General features: G+C 30.5%; 3 protein-coding genes across 3 annotated transcripts; 1 reads left to right on the forward strand and 2 right to left on the reverse strand.

Annotated features, from left to right (window-relative positions):
• Window positions 1-5654: 5654 nt before the first annotated feature.
• Window positions 5655-8205, reverse strand: LOC128396752 (uncharacterized). Its single transcript, XM_053357359.1, has 3 exons — window positions 7504-8205; window positions 6581-6728; window positions 5655-6501 (listed from the first exon to the last, which is right to left on the reverse strand). The coding sequence occupies exons 1-3, from the start codon at window positions 7696-7698 to the stop codon at window positions 6227-6229; spliced, it is 618 nt and encodes a 205-aa protein (XP_053213334.1). The 5' UTR covers window positions 7699-8205; the 3' UTR covers window positions 5655-6226.
• Window positions 8206-9337: 1132 nt separating this feature from the next.
• Window positions 9338-11621, forward strand: LOC128396769 (mucin-2-like). The gene is made up of 2 exons (XM_053357378.1): window positions 9338-9592; window positions 9798-11621. Exons 1-2 carry the CDS (start codon window positions 9581-9583, stop codon window positions 11343-11345), a joined length of 1560 nt encoding a protein of 519 aa, XP_053213353.1. The 5' UTR covers window positions 9338-9580; the 3' UTR covers window positions 11346-11621.
• Window positions 11622-12075: 454 nt separating this feature from the next.
• LOC128396764 (PAN2-PAN3 deadenylation complex catalytic subunit PAN2-like) lies at window positions 12076-18930 on the reverse strand. Its single transcript, XM_053357372.1, has 14 exons — window positions 18769-18930; window positions 17589-18297; window positions 17370-17488; window positions 16876-17236; window positions 16439-16712; window positions 16193-16350; window positions 15988-16119; window positions 15773-15922; window positions 15377-15697; window positions 15052-15275; window positions 14268-14970; window positions 13949-14128; window positions 13702-13798; window positions 12076-13460 (listed from the first exon to the last, which is right to left on the reverse strand). Exons 2-14 carry the CDS (start codon window positions 18159-18161, stop codon window positions 13285-13287), a joined length of 3468 nt encoding a protein of 1155 aa, XP_053213347.1. The 5' UTR covers window positions 18162-18297; window positions 18769-18930; the 3' UTR covers window positions 12076-13284.
• Window positions 18931-18949: the final 19 nt, after the last annotated feature.

Here is an 18949-nt window from a genome sequence, read left to right on the forward strand (position 1 = left end):
GTAAGACTAATACGGATAATGGACATTCAATAAGCTCCCTCAGTCTCTCTCTCTCTCTCTCTTGTCTTCACTTGCTCTCATCATCTTCCTCATCTTCATCATCATTCAAATCTTTTACTTTGTATCATCATCTGTCCATGACCCAAAACTTTCATCTCATTTTTGAAATGATTTAATTACAACCACAATTAAATCATCTCGTTCTTTAACCTCTCACATTGTTAATTAGCTATTCGTTAATTAATAATTATCATTTTCAACTTCAATTTAGATACTGATTATTGAGACAATCAATACTTTTAAATTATCATTGGATTATTTTCCAATCAATTGTATTGATTAATATTATTAAATTTTTTTCTGTTAAATTTTTATTTTCTTGTCCATCTTTTAATTACAATTTAAATTGCGACTTAATTAAATTCCTTAATCACTTTCAACAACAACAGCCTCCATCTCATAATTAAATCATTGATATAAATCAACGATTAACAATTTGAGAATCATCTTCAAGACAAAAAAAAAGTTAATTATCTTTAATAATTTAATCATAACTGGTTTAAGAAACTGGATTAACTTAAATCAACCTATGGGAAATTAAATGATTAGCAAAAATACCAGAGTAAACAATCAACAGCCTGGAGCACAATTAAACCTTGAGAAAGACTGAAATAATTACAATCGTAACAATCAATTGAAAAGTTAACTTTAATTGTAAACAGTTAACTGGAAACCAGAAATTTTCAATCATAATCAACATGTTGATGATTAAATTGTTAGAGGGTTAATTGTAATACTATTTATCACGAGAATCAAAAAATAGATATTAAGGTTTGCTTTTTTTGATTGTAACAATTTAATTGCTTTGATAACAATCAATGAGCTTGTAATCATTTTATAGGAAGTTCAATTGTAATCTTTAAATCACAATTGATTTTATTGAATGATGAAAATTTTCAATAACAATTAAGTAACAATTGAGACGAAATGATTTCTCATCTCACCTTGACACTGGTTTAAATTGTTATGAATTAATAATAATTATATTTACCATAATAATCAACTAATAATAATCTGAGTGTTATCATGTGTTGGTGTTGATTGTTATCAACAATCATGGATTCAGATTGAAATGATTAAATTGTGAGAATCAAATTAAACCATCTTCATATTAATCTGATAGTCTCAATTGCTCATTTGTAGCTCCAATTTAGTATTTAATTGTTACTTGTTTTCCTTAATCAACCTTGTTAATTGTTTTAATACACTAATCATCTTTGTACTTATTAATTGTGATGATTAACAGACAAGGTATTAGATGAAAATAGTAATTTAATAACAATTAACTCTAATTACTATTAACCAAGGTCAATATTGAATTATGAGAATCAAAAAATAAACAATTAATAATAGTAATTGTAACTAACTAACCAATTTAGTTAGCAATTAGTATACTGATCACGTATTTTAATCACAGTTAACTTTTTGATTAATCTGTTAAATGTTATGATGATCAACAATTTAACTTGTTGATTGTGTTGATTAGCTTGAAAACAAACTAACTGATTAATTAAAATTGAAGGACACCGGAAAGATAATGATTAAGGTTTAATTGTTACTTGACACGTTGAGACAAACCTTTAATTGTTCACAATTAATTGTAAATATTTGAATGATATTTTCTCATTGAAGGTTAACCCATCAGTTAATTGTAAATAATCAAATTTAACAATCTAACCCAACTCTTTGTTAACACAATCGTATTCATTTTAAACAATTAACTGTCCATTGAATTAATTAATTAATCACATGGATTTAGATCAACAAATTGTTACTATCAAGTGTCAGTATTAATTTTTCAATAATTAATTGTTACTCTTGAATCAAATTTGATATTCAAACAATTAATAATCGTCATGAGTAACAAAATCACTAATGGTTAATTTTAATTGTTAAACTGATCTTGAAAGTTAATTCATTAATAATGATTGATTTCAATGGACTGAGCTGATTAATTAATTTGTAGTAAATGTTGATTGTTAACATTTAGTGGATTAGATTGTAAAAGTTAATCATGGTTAACCTGATTAGATCAAACTAATCAAATGAAAACTTCAATTCTAGGGTCAAATTGTCAAGAAAACTTTGATTTAAATTAAATGCTACCAATTAGCATAAGAAAAATTGATTGCTAACAATTAACTTTTTGATTGTAACTCTTTGAACTTTTCACAATAATAATAATAATGATTGAGTTGAGACCAACAATTAGTTGATTGTTGTGAACTTTAAAAAACTAATTCACTTATATAATAAAATGATCATCATTTCCAATGATTTAATTACAATTTAAGTTAACCAACAAACAAAAAAGTAAAATAGATTTAGAATCAATTTAAATTATTCTAACGATTCTCTCTCGATAATCAATGTTAAAAGTAGATTAAGAGTGAAAGTAAATCATTTCGCTTTCTTCATCATTCTCTCTCAATTTCGCCTGAGGGCTTAATTAATTTCTCTCTCTCTCTATCGAGAGAGAAATTTTCAAGAAGATGATAATATCTAATTAAACAAAACATATTCGATATTAATTTGAGATATTTAGGTGAGGTAAGATAACAGGTCAAAGACCTAAGGTAAGGTCTTTTTAGAAGGTGAGTTTTGAGGAGAAAATAATATGATGATGATGATTCGAAAGCGAAGATGATGATGAGCGATGAGCGATTCTGATCACGCCTCGAGTTCTCAATTAGCGAAAGGGAAGTTTAGTCTTCTCATGACCCAGAAAACGCCATCACCTTGTTCCTTATGTAGAGTTACTGTTGTTCATCATTCTCATTACTGGTCTTCGGTTTTATCTCTCGTTTTTTAGGCTTTTTGATATTCGCAATTTAGATGATGTTTAGATGTTCTTATTGTTAATTAATGGAGAAATCATATCATCTATAACTAATGATAATTAAGAGAGAATCAAATTATCATCATTAAAAGAAATGAAGAGTGATCAAGATGATCAACAATCTAATTAAACCGTTGAAAGAATCGCTTTGTTTACAATTAAACTTTTTGCTTTTTCCAATATATCAAATTAACTTTAATCATCATTCTGACAATGATTGTTGTTCACTAATGGTTATGACAATTATCATGATTTAAGATGATTTAACTCAATGTAATTCACTGATCATTTAAATTGTAATCAAACCTTATTTAGGTTTTAATGGTTTAATTTTCAGGTTTTAGTTTTCCAAGTAAATTGTTAACTCGCAATCAGCTTAATCATAATTGTAGAGGAGTAAATTTAATTTCTTTTTCATTCTAATTAGGTGATCATTCTGATGATGATTTAAAGACAATTAAGTTAATGATTAAAACATTAGAAAAAAAAACAAAAAGTTTCCAACAAAATAATTAACAAAGATTAAAGAAATTGAAAGTTTATGATTAAACTTTTGTCTCTTTGCTTTTTTTGTTCACTTCATGGTGACAATTTAATATTAAATTTCGCGACAAATTAGTTGATTGTTGTTAGTTAATCCAATTTCTCAATCTCCTTAATAATATAAAGTGATTATCTCACCATGATGAATTGGGTGTTTTCCATTATTAACAATTAAGAATCAATTCTTTGTATATCTTTGACAGTTTATCTTTTCTTCCGGTTTAGTGGAAAACTCAATTTCAATCATTTGATATTCACATGATTTTGATTATTATTGAAATTAAGGCAATTTATTTATCACCAATTCATTGATTCGTGTTAATCATTATTAATTATATCTGTCTCTCTATTTTGTTTACCTGTTGATTAAGGAATAGGTTTGGCTGATGATTAAATAAGTTACACCTTTTCATGTTTTTCTGTTAATTTGTATTGATCATCATCAAAATGATGAGAAATTTAAATTGAAGTGATTACAATTGGTTAATTCAATTGAATTTAACAATTTCTCTCTTCTATTACTCTTATTGAAAGATTATTTTGATGGATTCATGCCTGAGGGCAGAAATCAGAATAATCATAACATGTAAAGATACCGATTCGGAGATAAATTAATTCACTGATTTAATATTATATTTGTGTCTTAATTATCTTAGTGATTAGTATTCGTATTATAAGACAAATCGTAAGCTACAAATCTAATTTTGTCTCATTTGAATTTGTGTATTTCCAATAGAAACGAATTAGTGAATTCGCAAATTAGTTGAGCGATTAATTGTTTTGCTATTCAATGGAATTGATTAATTACTCTCAGAGGATAAATATGAGAGTAATGGAACCAGAAAGAGGATGAAATAAGTAAAAGCCATTGAATATAAATGTCGCTTATAAAATAGTAACGGGATCGGCTGAGCTTCTTGGAAATTGCCGTCGGCTTGATTGGCACAATTCCAATCGCCGATGTTATCGTTGTCTTTTCGTTCAATGTCACATTTTAACATCACTTTATCCAATCCCATTTCCATGATTGTCCTTAAATAGTTACTGATAAACTTTTTCTTCCTTCGTTCCATGTAAAGGTAAATCGCAAAAGAAATGGTAGTTTGACCAAATTGTGGACTAACATGTAATCGTTTATCGGGATAATAGGCACACAATTTATTCCTCAACGCTGATATCTTTTCACTCGCAAGTAATGAGATCACTTTTCCATGCTCAGCTTGACCCATATGGGTAAAAGTACTACCTGACCACTCCTTTTTAGAATCGTAAACATGAAATGCTGAAGAGCCCGCTAGAAGCGATGGACAGATCGTGAAAATTTGAACCCATTTCGATATATTCCAAGTGGGTATTTGCTCAAGCGAATTGATTGTCGGAAAGGGTTGGGCCACTGTTAATTGTGCCGAAAAGTGAACACCAAAGTAGATCTTGATGAAACAAACGGAAACAATTAACGACCAGAATATTATGGATTTATAATTTTTCATCTTCTTCCGGGTTGATGATTGTAAATCGTTGATTTGATTGAACAACAATTGGATAACTAACCAGATAGTTTTCCCATAATCTAACAATCGGTTAAATCTACTAGACATTATAAACCAACAGCCGATGATTGTTACAATTAACATGGAAATGGAAACTTGTGTTGACATGAATGATATTGACTCGAATGAATCAACAAACTGGACATGATCGGGAATCGTGTGAGTAATTACACACGAAGTTGAGCCGAAAGGTACGGAAATGGTGACATTTGGAAAGGAGAAATTGAAGTTTCGAGCAACTGGTTCGAAAATCAAATCGACTGAACCGTTCATTTGGATTTTCGATGTGAAATTGGTTCTATGATGTGATCGATAGTCGAAAAGTAGATCAATCATCTGGAATAGACATGATGCTGATCCATCTCGAAGTTTGTGATCTTTTATCGCTTCGACTGCTCGTGAACTCGCACCAACGGTTATCGTCAATGGTTTCATAGCACTTGAGAGTAAATCTTGAACTGAATTAGTTAATTGTCTTTCAGGGAAATTTTTAATCAAAATGAGGTATCATTTGTTTTCTTGCAATTGGTTTGCTAGTTAATTAAGTGACAATCGTAATAATTAAATTCTAGTTGCAATCAAAAATATCATGAAGTTATCACAATCACGAGATATTGTTATTAATTTAATGAAATTTCAATTGTCAACTGAGATTAATTTAATTTGATGAGAAATTATCACAATCAATAAACTTCACATTGGTTGGATTATCGTAATTATAACAACAAACTTTAATTGTCTTAATAAATACAATTAAAAGTTTATTGATTTGGTTCAATTTTTGGTATTCTAATGAATTGATCAGATAGGAAATTATTAATTGTTTGATTATCAATCACTAAGTTAAATTGTCAACAGGAAATCAGATTAAACGGCGATCACAATTGAAAATTGGCTTTTTTGATTCCTCATTAGAGAAATCTATATGTGACAATTAACTTGATTATGACAAATTAACTCAGCAATTTACTGATTATTTTGGAAATAATTTCTCATCAAATCAATTGGGTGAAATGTTTGTTCATCAAAATGATTACTGTCAACAGAAACATGATGATAGTTTTTTTGATTAACTGAACAATCAAAATATTGGTAAATAATATTAAAGAGTTAATGAAAAAAAAGGTCAACAATTAAACTAATTGTTGTTGTGTTGACCAAAAATTGGTTTGCAAAAAAAGTAGCAACAAAAATCAACACCAATTTGTGAAGTAAATTAAATAACTACAATTAATTATTTCCTTCTAATAGCAAATTGTGAGTCTTGTTGATTAATTATCGTTGATTGTGGTCGCCCATAGAGCATATTGACAAGTTCAACATTATAATATGAACTGTATCGAGGAGCCGATGATCCTAATTGTTGATTTGAATAACTTGGTCCAATTGATTGCTGTTGATTGTTGTTATTAAATCTTGAGACCATTGGATTACCAGGATAAGGTTCCTGAGCCTGATAAATTAATCTGAAATCGGGAACAATTGGAACCATAAGAACTGGAATTTGAGCTGAACAATTATTATAAACAAAGAGAAATCAATTAGTTTATTGGTTAATTGTCGCTAGTTAACTAATTATAATTTTCACCTTGAGGTGGTCCATAAGTGTAACCATTTAGATTTTCCTGTATTCCATAATTAGATGATCGACCTGATCCCGTTTGTTGATCGTAAACGAGTCCACCTTTTCGAGCGACAAGATGACTTGTGTATCCACGATTGGAATTGTCGTTTACCTATTGGGATATTGGAGTGGAAAAAAGTGGAAAATTTAAAAAGAGAAACACAATTAGTTGATTGTGAAACTTTTTCCAATTCAATTTAGCTAATTGCTCGCTAATTACTTCCAGGTTATCTCGCTAATTGTTGGAGGTTATTTTTTATTCTTAAATAGTGTACTATTCATTGCCAATTAACTATCACAATCAATGTTAATCAGAAAAAATGAAGATGCAATTAAAATGATTTAAGTTTAAAGTGAGAATTGATTTTTTTCCTCTCGCTCTTTTTTTTGCAACAATTAGTTAATTGCTGCTTTCATCTTGAACTGGTAAACAAAATTAACTCAGTAAACTCTATTTCCATGATGATCAAATGATTTTAAGTTGAACAATTAAAACAATTTAAACTTGAAGATGTAACCTTTAAAACTATAACAATCAAAGTTAATTTAGTATGAACTTAGTTGTTGGAGGTTAATTACTCCAAATAAAATCAGATAATCAGTAAACTGTACAATTAATTAACTGAATTTATGAGTATTAAAAATGGCAAACGAATCACAATCAATCACTTTAATATAATTGAAATGTAAAATTAAATGAAGAGAATCAATGAAATGATGATGATCAACAATTAATCACAATTAATTTTAACACAATTAAAATGATCTGTCCACCCCTTGGTCAATAGCAAATGAGATAATCACTAATCACTAATCCAATGATTATTAAAAATCGAGATGTACAATTAACGAAATGTGTCAATTAACTGACAGAATGATAAACTTACATATTGATTTGAATAATAATTACCAGTTGATTGTTGTTGGCGTTGCTGTTGTAATTGTCGTTGTTGGTGTTGAGTTAATTGTAATTGTTGTTGATTTTGATAAACAATCGAGGAATCAACAGTTGAATGAAAGGTTGTCACAAAAACAATAATTAAGTAAGTGAAACAATTTGATGGCGATAACAAGGTATCCATTTTGAAGATGATGATGAAGATAAATCAAGTAACCAGGATGGAGAAACAGTTACAAGGAACCAGCAGCAATTTAGAAGCTCATGAAATGATCTTAATCAATTGATCAATCGTAGAGAGAAATTGATTAGATGATAAAAGAGACTCGAAAACAATCAACAAATCATCGTGCAAATGATGATGATGATTGAGAGATATAAAAGATAATAGAAAGTGAGAGAGATGAAGATGAAGATGAAGATAAGAGAGAGAGAGAGGGAAAAAATGATTGAATATTTTTTGCTTCGAACTGAAAACTCGTAACTGTTTCGTCCAAAGAAAGAGGTCAAACTTTTACGTTCGAAGTGACTTTCGCTTTCTATCAACAATTAACACTCATCATCATCTATTTAACATTCAAATGATAATAATTGTTGTTTGGCTATTTAATGGTAATCATTGAATTAGAAGAAAACTTTTCTCTTTCATCATTTGTTGATCTTCAGTGAAGATGATTAATCAAAATGGCGTCGATTGTTAATTCGTATTCGTTTTTATTATTATTCGTTTCTTCATTGTTATTGGTCAGTTTTACCAAATCATATTCTCGCTAATTTAATTCACTGATTATCTCTAATTAAGATACAATTCGATAATCACCATGAATCAAGTTTAATTGTTACTCGAAACTTTTCTCATTGTGAATACAAGTATTTATGATTTATCTCAGCTTGATTTCTAAGCCTTAACTTTTTAATTATTCATTAATCAAGAGACTTCATGTTTATGTGATTAATTTAATTTGATAATTGTTGAAATTAAATGAAACAAAATTATAAGCACAATTGGAGGTTATTGTTATTATCAGATTAATATAATAACTAAATTATCAGAACTCTGATCATGATAATCAATATCTATTGATATGGTTAATCTTTAATTATATTGATTCCATTTTGATTGTTACCTTGAGAATTGATTTCTAATAATTAACAGTTTGTTTCTTAATAAATTACCAATTAGAAAGTTAATTTCTTAAGTTAATCAACAGCCCGAAAGTAATGAGATGATTATGATAACAAAATTGACCAAAAAACTTTAATCAACAATTAAAACTTAAATGTCTGTTTGCCTTTTAATTGTTAACTGTATCAATGATTATCATCAAGGATTTGGAAGGTTAATTAGTTGGGATGAGAGAGAGAAATGAAGATAATTAAAAGTAATCAAGAAGAAAAAAAACTTTTTTTAATTAACTGTGAATTAAATATTGGTCATAATAGTTAATCACCATACAAGAATAAATTACAATTTAATAATTGGAGGTTAATAAGGAAAGAGATGAAAACAATTTACCTTTTAATTGTTACCTTGAAAAGGGATACAATTTGTGCACCTTTGTATCAATGAAATTGACCAACGCCTAATTTAGTTATCGATACCCTTTGGTTAACCAATTAATCCTCTGTTGGTGGTGGTATTGGTTAATCAGTTTTAATTGTGATTGAGAATAATTAAAATTTCTTGATTTCCAGTTGAGTAAAAGGTGTGAAAAAGATACACAAACGATGTAATCATTAACCACCCGTCAGTAAATGGTTACGATTTATTCAAATTAACTTACCTTTGTTTTTAATTGTAATCAACAATTTTATTCACATTTTGGGTTTACTGTCAATTACCAGTAGTTAATTTGATTAACTCAATGGTTGAGAAATGAGAAAGTAGTTAATTAGTTTTGGTGAATTAAATTTCATCGGAAAACTGAACAAGTTTAACTGTTCATATAAAAAGATTGGATTAGACCAAAGGATAAGATCAGTTGATTAAATGTGAAGTTTAAGTAACAATTTAATTTTTTCACAATTATTTTCTTTTTTTTCGTTAATTTCTTCATCTACTAATCATGATTAAGATGGTGATTAAATATTCTTTTTCTTTTTCTTTTAATTACAAAATCACTTCTATTAGAGTTTAAGTTTAATCCAATCTCTTGGTGACAATTAGAATCACTAATCTCTCATTATCTTAAGATTATCTTTTAATTTCTAATTTTCCATGTGATTAAAGTGATTTAATTTCGTTTTCTTTTAATATTTTTTTTTCTTTTCTTTTTTAATTAGTTACCTGGTACCTTGATTGTGATCTTATTATGTTTGATTAATCCATTGGAATCTTGGCCAACAATTAACTCAGTGTTTTCTACAACAACAACAACTACTACTTCTCGACCTTCAATTGATAAATTGTCACGAAATATTAGTAATTATCTTAATGGTGATAATTATAATAATCCGGATAATCAGTTTGCTCTTCTTAAGGATAATCAAGTTGGTAAATTAAATTTAGTTAATGATAAACGGACACAAGTTAACAATCAGCTACAAACCGGTAAAGTTAACTACAATCAACAAGAACAACAATTGAAAGATGTTTCCAATCAAGTCAACAACAATTTAAGGTCATCATATTTAGCAATAAATGGTAACACTAATCAGCGACAACAAAGATTAGGTCATCTTAATGTTATTGGATTACAAGGTGACCTTCAAAGTCAATTGTTACCCGTCTCATCTGATTCTAAATCACAATCAGCTAAATATCGTGAAGTTGAGGAAATAATTCCGACCAATGAAGTTGATCAAGAATCTCGAGAACCTGAGATTTCAAGAGATCCCAAAACACCGAGAGGAGGAGGTGGAGGACCAGTGATACCACCACACGAACCCGAAAGTGCCCCAATCGATCCTAATACACCAGGTTATGCTGGACCACCACCTCCAACTCCAGGTCAATCTCCTCCCGACGGGTCATCATTTCCCGTTCCTCCAAGTACAGGGCCACAATTTCCAGGAGGAGGCGGATTTCCCTCTACTCCATATTCACCTCCTCAATCTCCTTCTTTTCCTCCAAATTCATTTCCCACCCAACAACCTGGAGTAATTGTACCTCCTTCCACTCCAACAGAAACAGACACTGAAGGTCAAAGGCCACAACCACCGTCAGTCTCACCTTATTATCCATCACCACCTCCACCAGCGACATTCGTTCCCAATGGATCACCTTTTTATCCCGAGACTTTCAATCTTTCACCTCCACAACAACATGAACCCATTCAACCTCCTACCGTTCAGTTTCCTCTTCAACCAGTAGCATCTCCATTCCAACCACCACCACCACCACCACCTCCTCCCTCCACTTCAGTCTACTCTTCCTACTCACCACCATCTTGGTTAACCAACTTTTACCCCAATTACTATTCAAATTTCCCTTATAACGAAGGTCTCGTTGCGACTTATCCAACTCACTTATCACCTACTCTTAAATCAACGGCTTCTTACTTAATCTCTCGAAGTGTAATTCCAATCGGCTCATCCCAATTAACCGCTGTGACTCCTTACCTGACCTCTCCAACGACCCACACTCACTTGAATCCTCTATATTTAACTCAACATGATCAACAAACTCATCTGATTGCCGATAATAACCAAGAGCCACAATTGCTCAACGTTAATCCAGTAGTTAATCACCATTCACCTGCATCAAATGATAAAGAATCAAGAGAATCATCAATCACCAACCCAATTCAAACAACGACCACTGAATCTTCAATTGAAGGATTAAAAGAATCAGAAATTGATGATGATGCTGAAAGAATTAGTAATCTCTAAATTACTTGACGATTGGTGATAATCAGTTGATTTAATTGAGACGACAAACATTTTAATCAATCAAAAATTATCAGAAAACTGACCTTTGCAAGAATGACCATCAATCACCATTAAGATTACTGATTAACTTTGATTAGTTTTAATTTCTGTTTATAAAGTAAATTTAATTACCTTTTTCAAAACAATTTTCATCACCTCATCAACTAATCAACTAATTTTCAAACAAAAATCAACTAAATCAGCAAAGGCCAACAATTAAAACTAAACTTAAACTATTTCCTTTCTCTTGTCAAATCAACAATAACAGTTAATCAACTAATTGAATTGTATTAATTGATTTTATCCAAAATGTTTGATTGACACTTTTCTTAACCTTAATTAACAATCACAATTAATCGTGGGTCTAACAAATAAACATAAAAATAACTATGCAATTGATTAAAACTCAATTATTATAAATCATTGAAAATCAAACAATTGATTCAGTTGATTAATTGTTGATCAAAAGTAATCATAACAAATCATATTAACTATTGACTTGAAAAAATCAATTTTTCTTCATGAAAAAATCAAACGTTCAAATTAAAGTGATGATTTAACAATTGTTAAGATTAATCAACAACAATTAAGGTGCGAAAAAAATTTAAACCATAATTAGGAAAAAATCTCATCAATTTAAACGATTAAATTGTTTAAAAATTACATTGATATTTAATTGCTTTCGATTCAATAATTTTGGAAGGTTGTTTTTATTTGGTTAACAATTAAATTTGATTAATTTGCTTGATATTTAATTGTTGGTTACAAAAATAATCTCATTGTACACAAGAACAATAATCAAATCAATGGAGGAAAAAAAAGATTATTACAATTAAACAAAAATAATCAATGACAAAGGGCAAGAGGAATTGATTTGATTGTTGCTAATTAAATGAAATGGATGATGATTGGTTGATTGTGATAATTGACAATTATAAATCACTTGGTCTGATTAGCTAAGGTGGTTAATAATAATTAAGGATTGATCATTTTGAAAGAGTTGAGGGTTGATTAGCTGATTATACAATTAACAGTTGATTATAAATCATGAGTGATTAAGGAATTACTAGAATAACTGATTAAATGATAATTAGGAATGAAGAAGTTAATTTAAACACAATTAAAGTCTACACATTAACTTTTTTTTTGGTCAAAACAAATTGTGAATTTAAATACTCACACAATTCACAATCAAATAACAACTTTAATTGTTACACTGGACAATTGAAGATTTTATAATAAAGTGAAAAAAAGAGAGAGGATAAAACATAATCTAATGATACAATTAACAATTAAGAAGTGGGAATAGATTGAGAAATCACTTCCATAACAATTAGAAATTGATTAATCAATGTGATCCTTTCAAGCTGAATCAGCTAAAATGATTAACTATTTACACAACACTATTTAGATAATACCTAAGGTTGATTTGTGTAGACTTTAAGTTGATTGTGTTTGTATTTAAATTAATTGTATAAACATATTTATAAATATATTGAGATAGAAACACAGGAAAAACTAATTAAGGACAATCCATAACTGAAAATAAATAAATTGTTCTGAGTGATTGGAAAGGAGAGCGAGAAAAGCGAGCGAGCGAGTGAGTGAGTGTAAAGATTAATCTACATGATCATTATAATTGGAATTAAATCATCAAGGTTGTAAAGTTGATTGTTTTGATATGGATTTAACATTTCGCTGCAAAAATTAATTTGATTATGAGTAAATTGTTGGGATTTGTGTGTGTGTGTAAATGAGATAATAGAAAGGTGATGACGATGGAAAACAAACAAGGTAAATATAAGCGATGGGAACGACGATATTACGGATTTACGGCAAAAGGGTCAAGATGCATCATCGATATGAATTAATTGTCGATTAGGTGATTAATTATCCAATGTTATTCTTCCTCGGTTCCTGGAAGTTTCCAACCACAATTTCTACCAGCATCGTAAAGCTCAGCAACAGAAGATTCAACTCTACCAAGACTTTTCAGCTCCTCAAATTTACGATAAAGTTGTAAAGCGGTTTTAGCGTCCTCAATAGAATCGTGAGTTTCTGATTGAATTTTTTCACCTTCACATGATGATCATGATGATGAGAGAAAATAATAAAAGAAAATGTTAAAAAATTAATAATTGAAGAGTAAAAATGAGAGAATGAGGGAGAATGAAAAAAAAATCCATCATATATACACCTTTTTTAGAGGACATGATATATAAATTATTGAATATTGTGTAAATAGTTTTGATAATATTATAGTTAATTGCTGATGATTGATTAAATGGTTGAGTAAATAATTCGATGATATAATTACCTAAAAAATGCCAGGCTAAAAATCTTAAGGACACCATTCGTTTAAAATGAGGTGATTGGAATAACGTCACGGTATCGATAACCTGATCTTGTGGAACCTAATTAATAGATGATGAAATTAGTGAAAATTAGAATTATAAATATAAAATGGAACAATTAGTAACAATTAGAAACAATTTATAAACTTAATTGTTGTGCGTTGGGTGGAGAAAGAAAAGTTTACTCAATTGTTTCTATTCTATACTTACTACTAAATTAATTACTCGGAAATCGTTTTTCAATCCATGACCAACGAAAACAACTCCAGTGTCAATTAAGAAACGTAATTTAAGGTAAGTAGATTTAAGTGTTGTTAAATGTTTGGAAGACATTGTTATATCGAGATCTCCAGGTTGGATTCCAGAAAATTTAGTCATATAATCAGCAACCTAAATTGTAATTAAAGAATTAATTTTCTTTACAGTCACAAAACGTTGTAAACAGTAATTGTTTTTTTTTTACGAACGAAATTCACAATTAATGTTGATTTGATAGATTTTAAATGTTTGAATCAACTAGAATATTCACCTGATCTTGAGTAGCAATATAATCGTCGAGAAATGGTTGGCCTTCCAATAGTCCTGAACCACGAACACAAGTTATACGAGCAACAGATCGTTGGGGAGGTTTAATTGTTGTTCGAGTTCCATCACTTCTAAATTCGGTTTCAGCTTGATTAAGTGTAACGAATTCAGCATCTACAGCGACGAAATCTCCTTTCTTTGGCATCTCATCGGCGGAAAGTGGTGTAAATGTTATACTTGGACGATGACCACGAGCAAGATTACGATCATCTTGAAACACTTCAGCAGTTATTGGATTCTCAATAATTAGCCGGTCTTCATACTTTTTGATTAAATCCATTTTACTGTACATAATTATAGATGGTGTTTTCCAGGCGAAATCAATGTGAACCACTTCATCGCTTGGAACTGGATTAATACAAAAATGATTAAAGAGAAACCAATTCTCCTTATCAGGAATCTCTTCCTTTGATTTTAATTTGAAATATCGACCATCAACTTTAATTATGGCTACAATATTATCTTTACCCAATTCATCCGATTTACGAACAACCGAAATAACAGTTAATAAACCATATTCTGTATAACATTCAGAGTTTTCGGGTTTTTCAATAGCGATATCCAGGCTTTCGTCATCATCCATTTTTATGAACATTTTGATGGGAAGATAAGGGATTTTACTTGCTTGAGGGGCAACGATACTACTACTGTTGGAGAAAATAACACAAGAGAAAATATAATTACAATTAGAGAAGCAAAATTAAAATATTCTCTCTGAGATTATTAACCTTTTGTCTTTTTCATGTGAAAACTTGCAATCAGCTCGAGTACATTTGTCACCATATCGACAGGGCTTTTTGGCTGGAGCTAAATCTAAAAGCTTATTGGGTTCGATTTTATCTCCACCAAGAATGGATAATTGTTTCTTCCAAAACTTGAGTCCTTTGTCCGAATCAAGCGCAGAATTGATTGATAAAATATCAGGAAGAGATTTAGTTTGTCTTTTTTGAACCTGTTTTCGAAGTAGAACAAAAAAAGCCAATTTCTCTTTAATAATAGAAAAAAAAAGTCTTCACCAATGTAACAATAGACTTTACTAATAATTTTACAAACCACATATTGAAATTTATTGCATTTATCACAGTAAGCTGACATGCTTTGTTCCATGTTGAGACTTTTTTTGAGAAGCTCTTGAAATGATAAACTTTCAAGTTGAGGTTCAATGTTGGTCGGTGATTTATCTTCAATTTTATTACTAAATTTTCCAGCATCAGGGTGTAAAAGGGTAACCGGATATTTCATCTTTTCCTCTTCCCAGGAATGGCCACATTTACAAGTATATGAACATTTCTCGTTGATACCAAATAGTTCAGTAATGATTGATGTTGATGGTGAATCTTTATCATGAGTTGTAGCATCCGGTGATGATAGTTCCTGTAGAAAGATTTAAAAAAATAGCAAACAGGTGAGTCTAAAATGGGAAAAGTATCAAATGAAAAGGAAACTTACAGAGTGTAACTGATGAAGAATAAATCTCCACCAACTTTGCGCTAAACTTGGGAAATTAACTTTCTTTCGTAAGTCATCGTCTTCGGGTAGGATAAGAGTCAAAGCGGAAGCTTTAGGCATTTGACGAAATGCACGAAGGAAATTTGTGGCCTATTGTTAAAAGATTAGATGAGTATTAATTTACGATCGATTGGTTAGAGAAAATAATTACTAACTTGACATGGATTTTGGGTGCCACTTTCATCGATCATATGGAAAAGAAAGGCAAGCTCACAGGTAAGGCAAAATTCCCTTCTACAGAGATGATTAAGAACTGCAGCTCGAAGAGGTAGAATATAATATAAAGTCTAAATCGAAAAAAAAAATAGAAAAAAGGTACAGTTGAGTTGTAGAAGAAAAATCTATTGATCGAATAAGTACCTGAATTAAATTGTTAGCATACGAATTTGGTAAAGTTGAGTCAAGACTTGCAAACGGGGAATGATTGTGTCGTCCAAAGTCATACTCGTCGAGAGAGACTTTATTGTAATTTGGTTCGATTGTTAAGTAACGACTGGGAATCTCAGTGGAAGATGTATCTGTATGGTAAATGAGTTCGAGAGAGAAAATGACGTGAGAAAACTAAGTCTTAGAGGATATAAAGCGTAAAAAAGCTAAAAGACTAACTGGATTTGTTTTGTTTCGTTTTCGTGTTCTCAGGATTAGCGTAAGGCATTTGATTTCGACCTTTAGCTCCAGGATTGGGAGCGTAACAAATATTTCCAACCATTCTCATATTAGATAAAATTGCTTGATCGATCGGCTTGGGTAAACGATAAGCCTTTTTACAAAATTCAGCAGGTAAATCTGATAAAAGTTTTTCATCTCGATAAACTGGCATCGGGATAATGGAGAGAGGAGTTATTATGTCATCAAAGGACAAAGGTCGAACAGGTTCAATCTAAAGATCGTACAATTTTAGTAGGAAAAAGTTGAAAGACAATTTAAATAATATGAGAATTAGAAATGAAAATAAACAAAATGAGAGGGAGAAAACGATGATTAAGAACGAGGTTGATTGAAAAGGAAAAGGAAAGAGACAATTGAAATGTTAGTTCACTTACAGGGTCAGCAAATTCAGTTTGTTGGCTGAAATTATTAAAAACAACTTCATCACTTGCACCATAAAGATAGATGAAACCAGTATCATCGGCAAAAGCTAATGCTTGACCTGAATTGGAAACATCGAAGGAAGTTATTGAAGTACCAGGAGGCAAGTCGACACTTTGAATAAAAGGAGTTTGAAGGGAAGCCGAAGCGTCCAAAAGTTGGAATTGTCCAGTTTGAGAGACGACACAGAATCGAGAAGAGAAAGCGGGAACAAAACGAAGTAGATAAGGTGAGCAAACCATTTGGATGGGCATGATCGCTCTCATCATTCGTAAATCGTAAACCATCAGGAATCTATCGGGAACATAGAGATGCCTAATTAGAAGAGAAAAAAATGATCATTAATAATTGATTGAAATGAGAACAATTGTAACATCAATATTGTCACATAGAAACAGGTGACGTGTGATTCTGAAGAAAATATATCAAACAATTATTGGAATATTACCTATTGGAATAGCCACAACTAACTAGGTAATTCCCGTGGACATCAAAATCGGACAAAGTGACTGAATGGGTTGAGAAAGAGTGAGCGACTTTAAGAGTATTAGGATCACGAAGTGTAATCTGAAAGAAAAGATTGAAAAAAAAAATTATTTGGTTATTATAATTTGTCTAAGAAATAATTAGTTATAATAATAATTAGTGAGTAATTTTCGCAACTAACCTTGCCAACTATGTCACCACAACATACAAATTTTGGATGTTTTCTAATAATGACACAACCATCTTCTTCAACGTCAGTAATTCGTAATTGTTTTACTCTTTCTAAATCAAATTCAATCAATTGTTTCTGTTGTCCACCCATGAGAACCAAACCTGAGGGCAAGATGGTCATTGCTTGCATCTCCTTGAGAAGTTCAGAACTGTGTGTAAAAACTGATAATCCTCGTCTAATGTTCAGTCGCAACGAGTTTTGGGTTAATGAGAGAAGACCAAAATCTCCAGTTAAAAGAGATCGAACATCATTTACATTATGTACTTGGAATGAGGTATATTTTTGTAACGAATAACCATAATATGAGGTAACATGGCTTCCAGTGTTTCCCATCCAGAGAAGCTCTTCAAGATTGTCGAAAGATAATGATGAAACACCGGGTTGAGTTGATACATTGCTCCCTGAATCAGCGATAACACTACTGAGGAAAGTATATTCCCCTGCAAGGGATGGATTAAGACCAATGGGCAGTTTGGTTGAGCTTGCAGAAGATAATGTACTCATCAAGCCCACTGAAGACATTATCAGGTCAGGTGAGAAGTGGTCGTAATGATGATAATGAGAAGAAAATTAAAAACAATGAGACCAGAAAAGAAGCCAGATTATCACCAAAGAAAAGAATACCAGAAAACCTCCAAAAAGAGTTTTCAACAATCGTCTAAAAGAACAGTCAAAGTTAATGGAAGAAAAGAAGAAAAAAGAGAAAAAGAGAATATGTTAACTCTTGATGGGAATTAGAAGCGATTTCAGTTTCAATTATGAGAGAATAGAAAGAAAAAGCTTAATGATAAGTAGGAAAGGGCAAAGGTTCACAAGGGGCATTCAAATCAAGAGATTAAGACTTGGGTACCAATGGAATCAGAAGGAGAATAGAATATGAATTAGAGAATGACAAAAGCAATTCGCTGGTAAGTTTCATCTAAAACAAACTGATTGACTTATGGTAGACAGAAAAAAGAAAAAAGAAGCTTGATTAACGTGGTTAAGTAGCACTCACGCTCAGCACAAAAGGAGAAGAAAAAAAAATTAATAGAAAGAAGAAAGAAAGGCAAAATAGAAAGAAAAGAAAGAAAAGAAATGGAAAGAAAGAGATCAGAAACGCTTTGTTATTGTATTGAGATCATCTTACCTTTAATTTATTTCCAATGTTCTCTGGAAAAGTAACAGTTTAATCATCTTAACGAAGTAGAAAAACTTTAATTAAAATTAATTGTGATGAGATAACATTGAACAAACGTCTATTTAAATTGATTGATTTGATTTTTAAATGAAATAAAAAAAAATTGTGAGAAAACAAAAAATAAACAGAA

This window comes from Panonychus citri, unplaced genomic scaffold (assembly GCF_014898815.1).
Source record: "Panonychus citri isolate SS breed McGregor unplaced genomic scaffold, ASM1489881v1 Contig00028, whole genome shotgun sequence".
Taxonomy (NCBI): domain Eukaryota; kingdom Metazoa; phylum Arthropoda; class Arachnida; order Trombidiformes; family Tetranychidae; genus Panonychus; species Panonychus citri.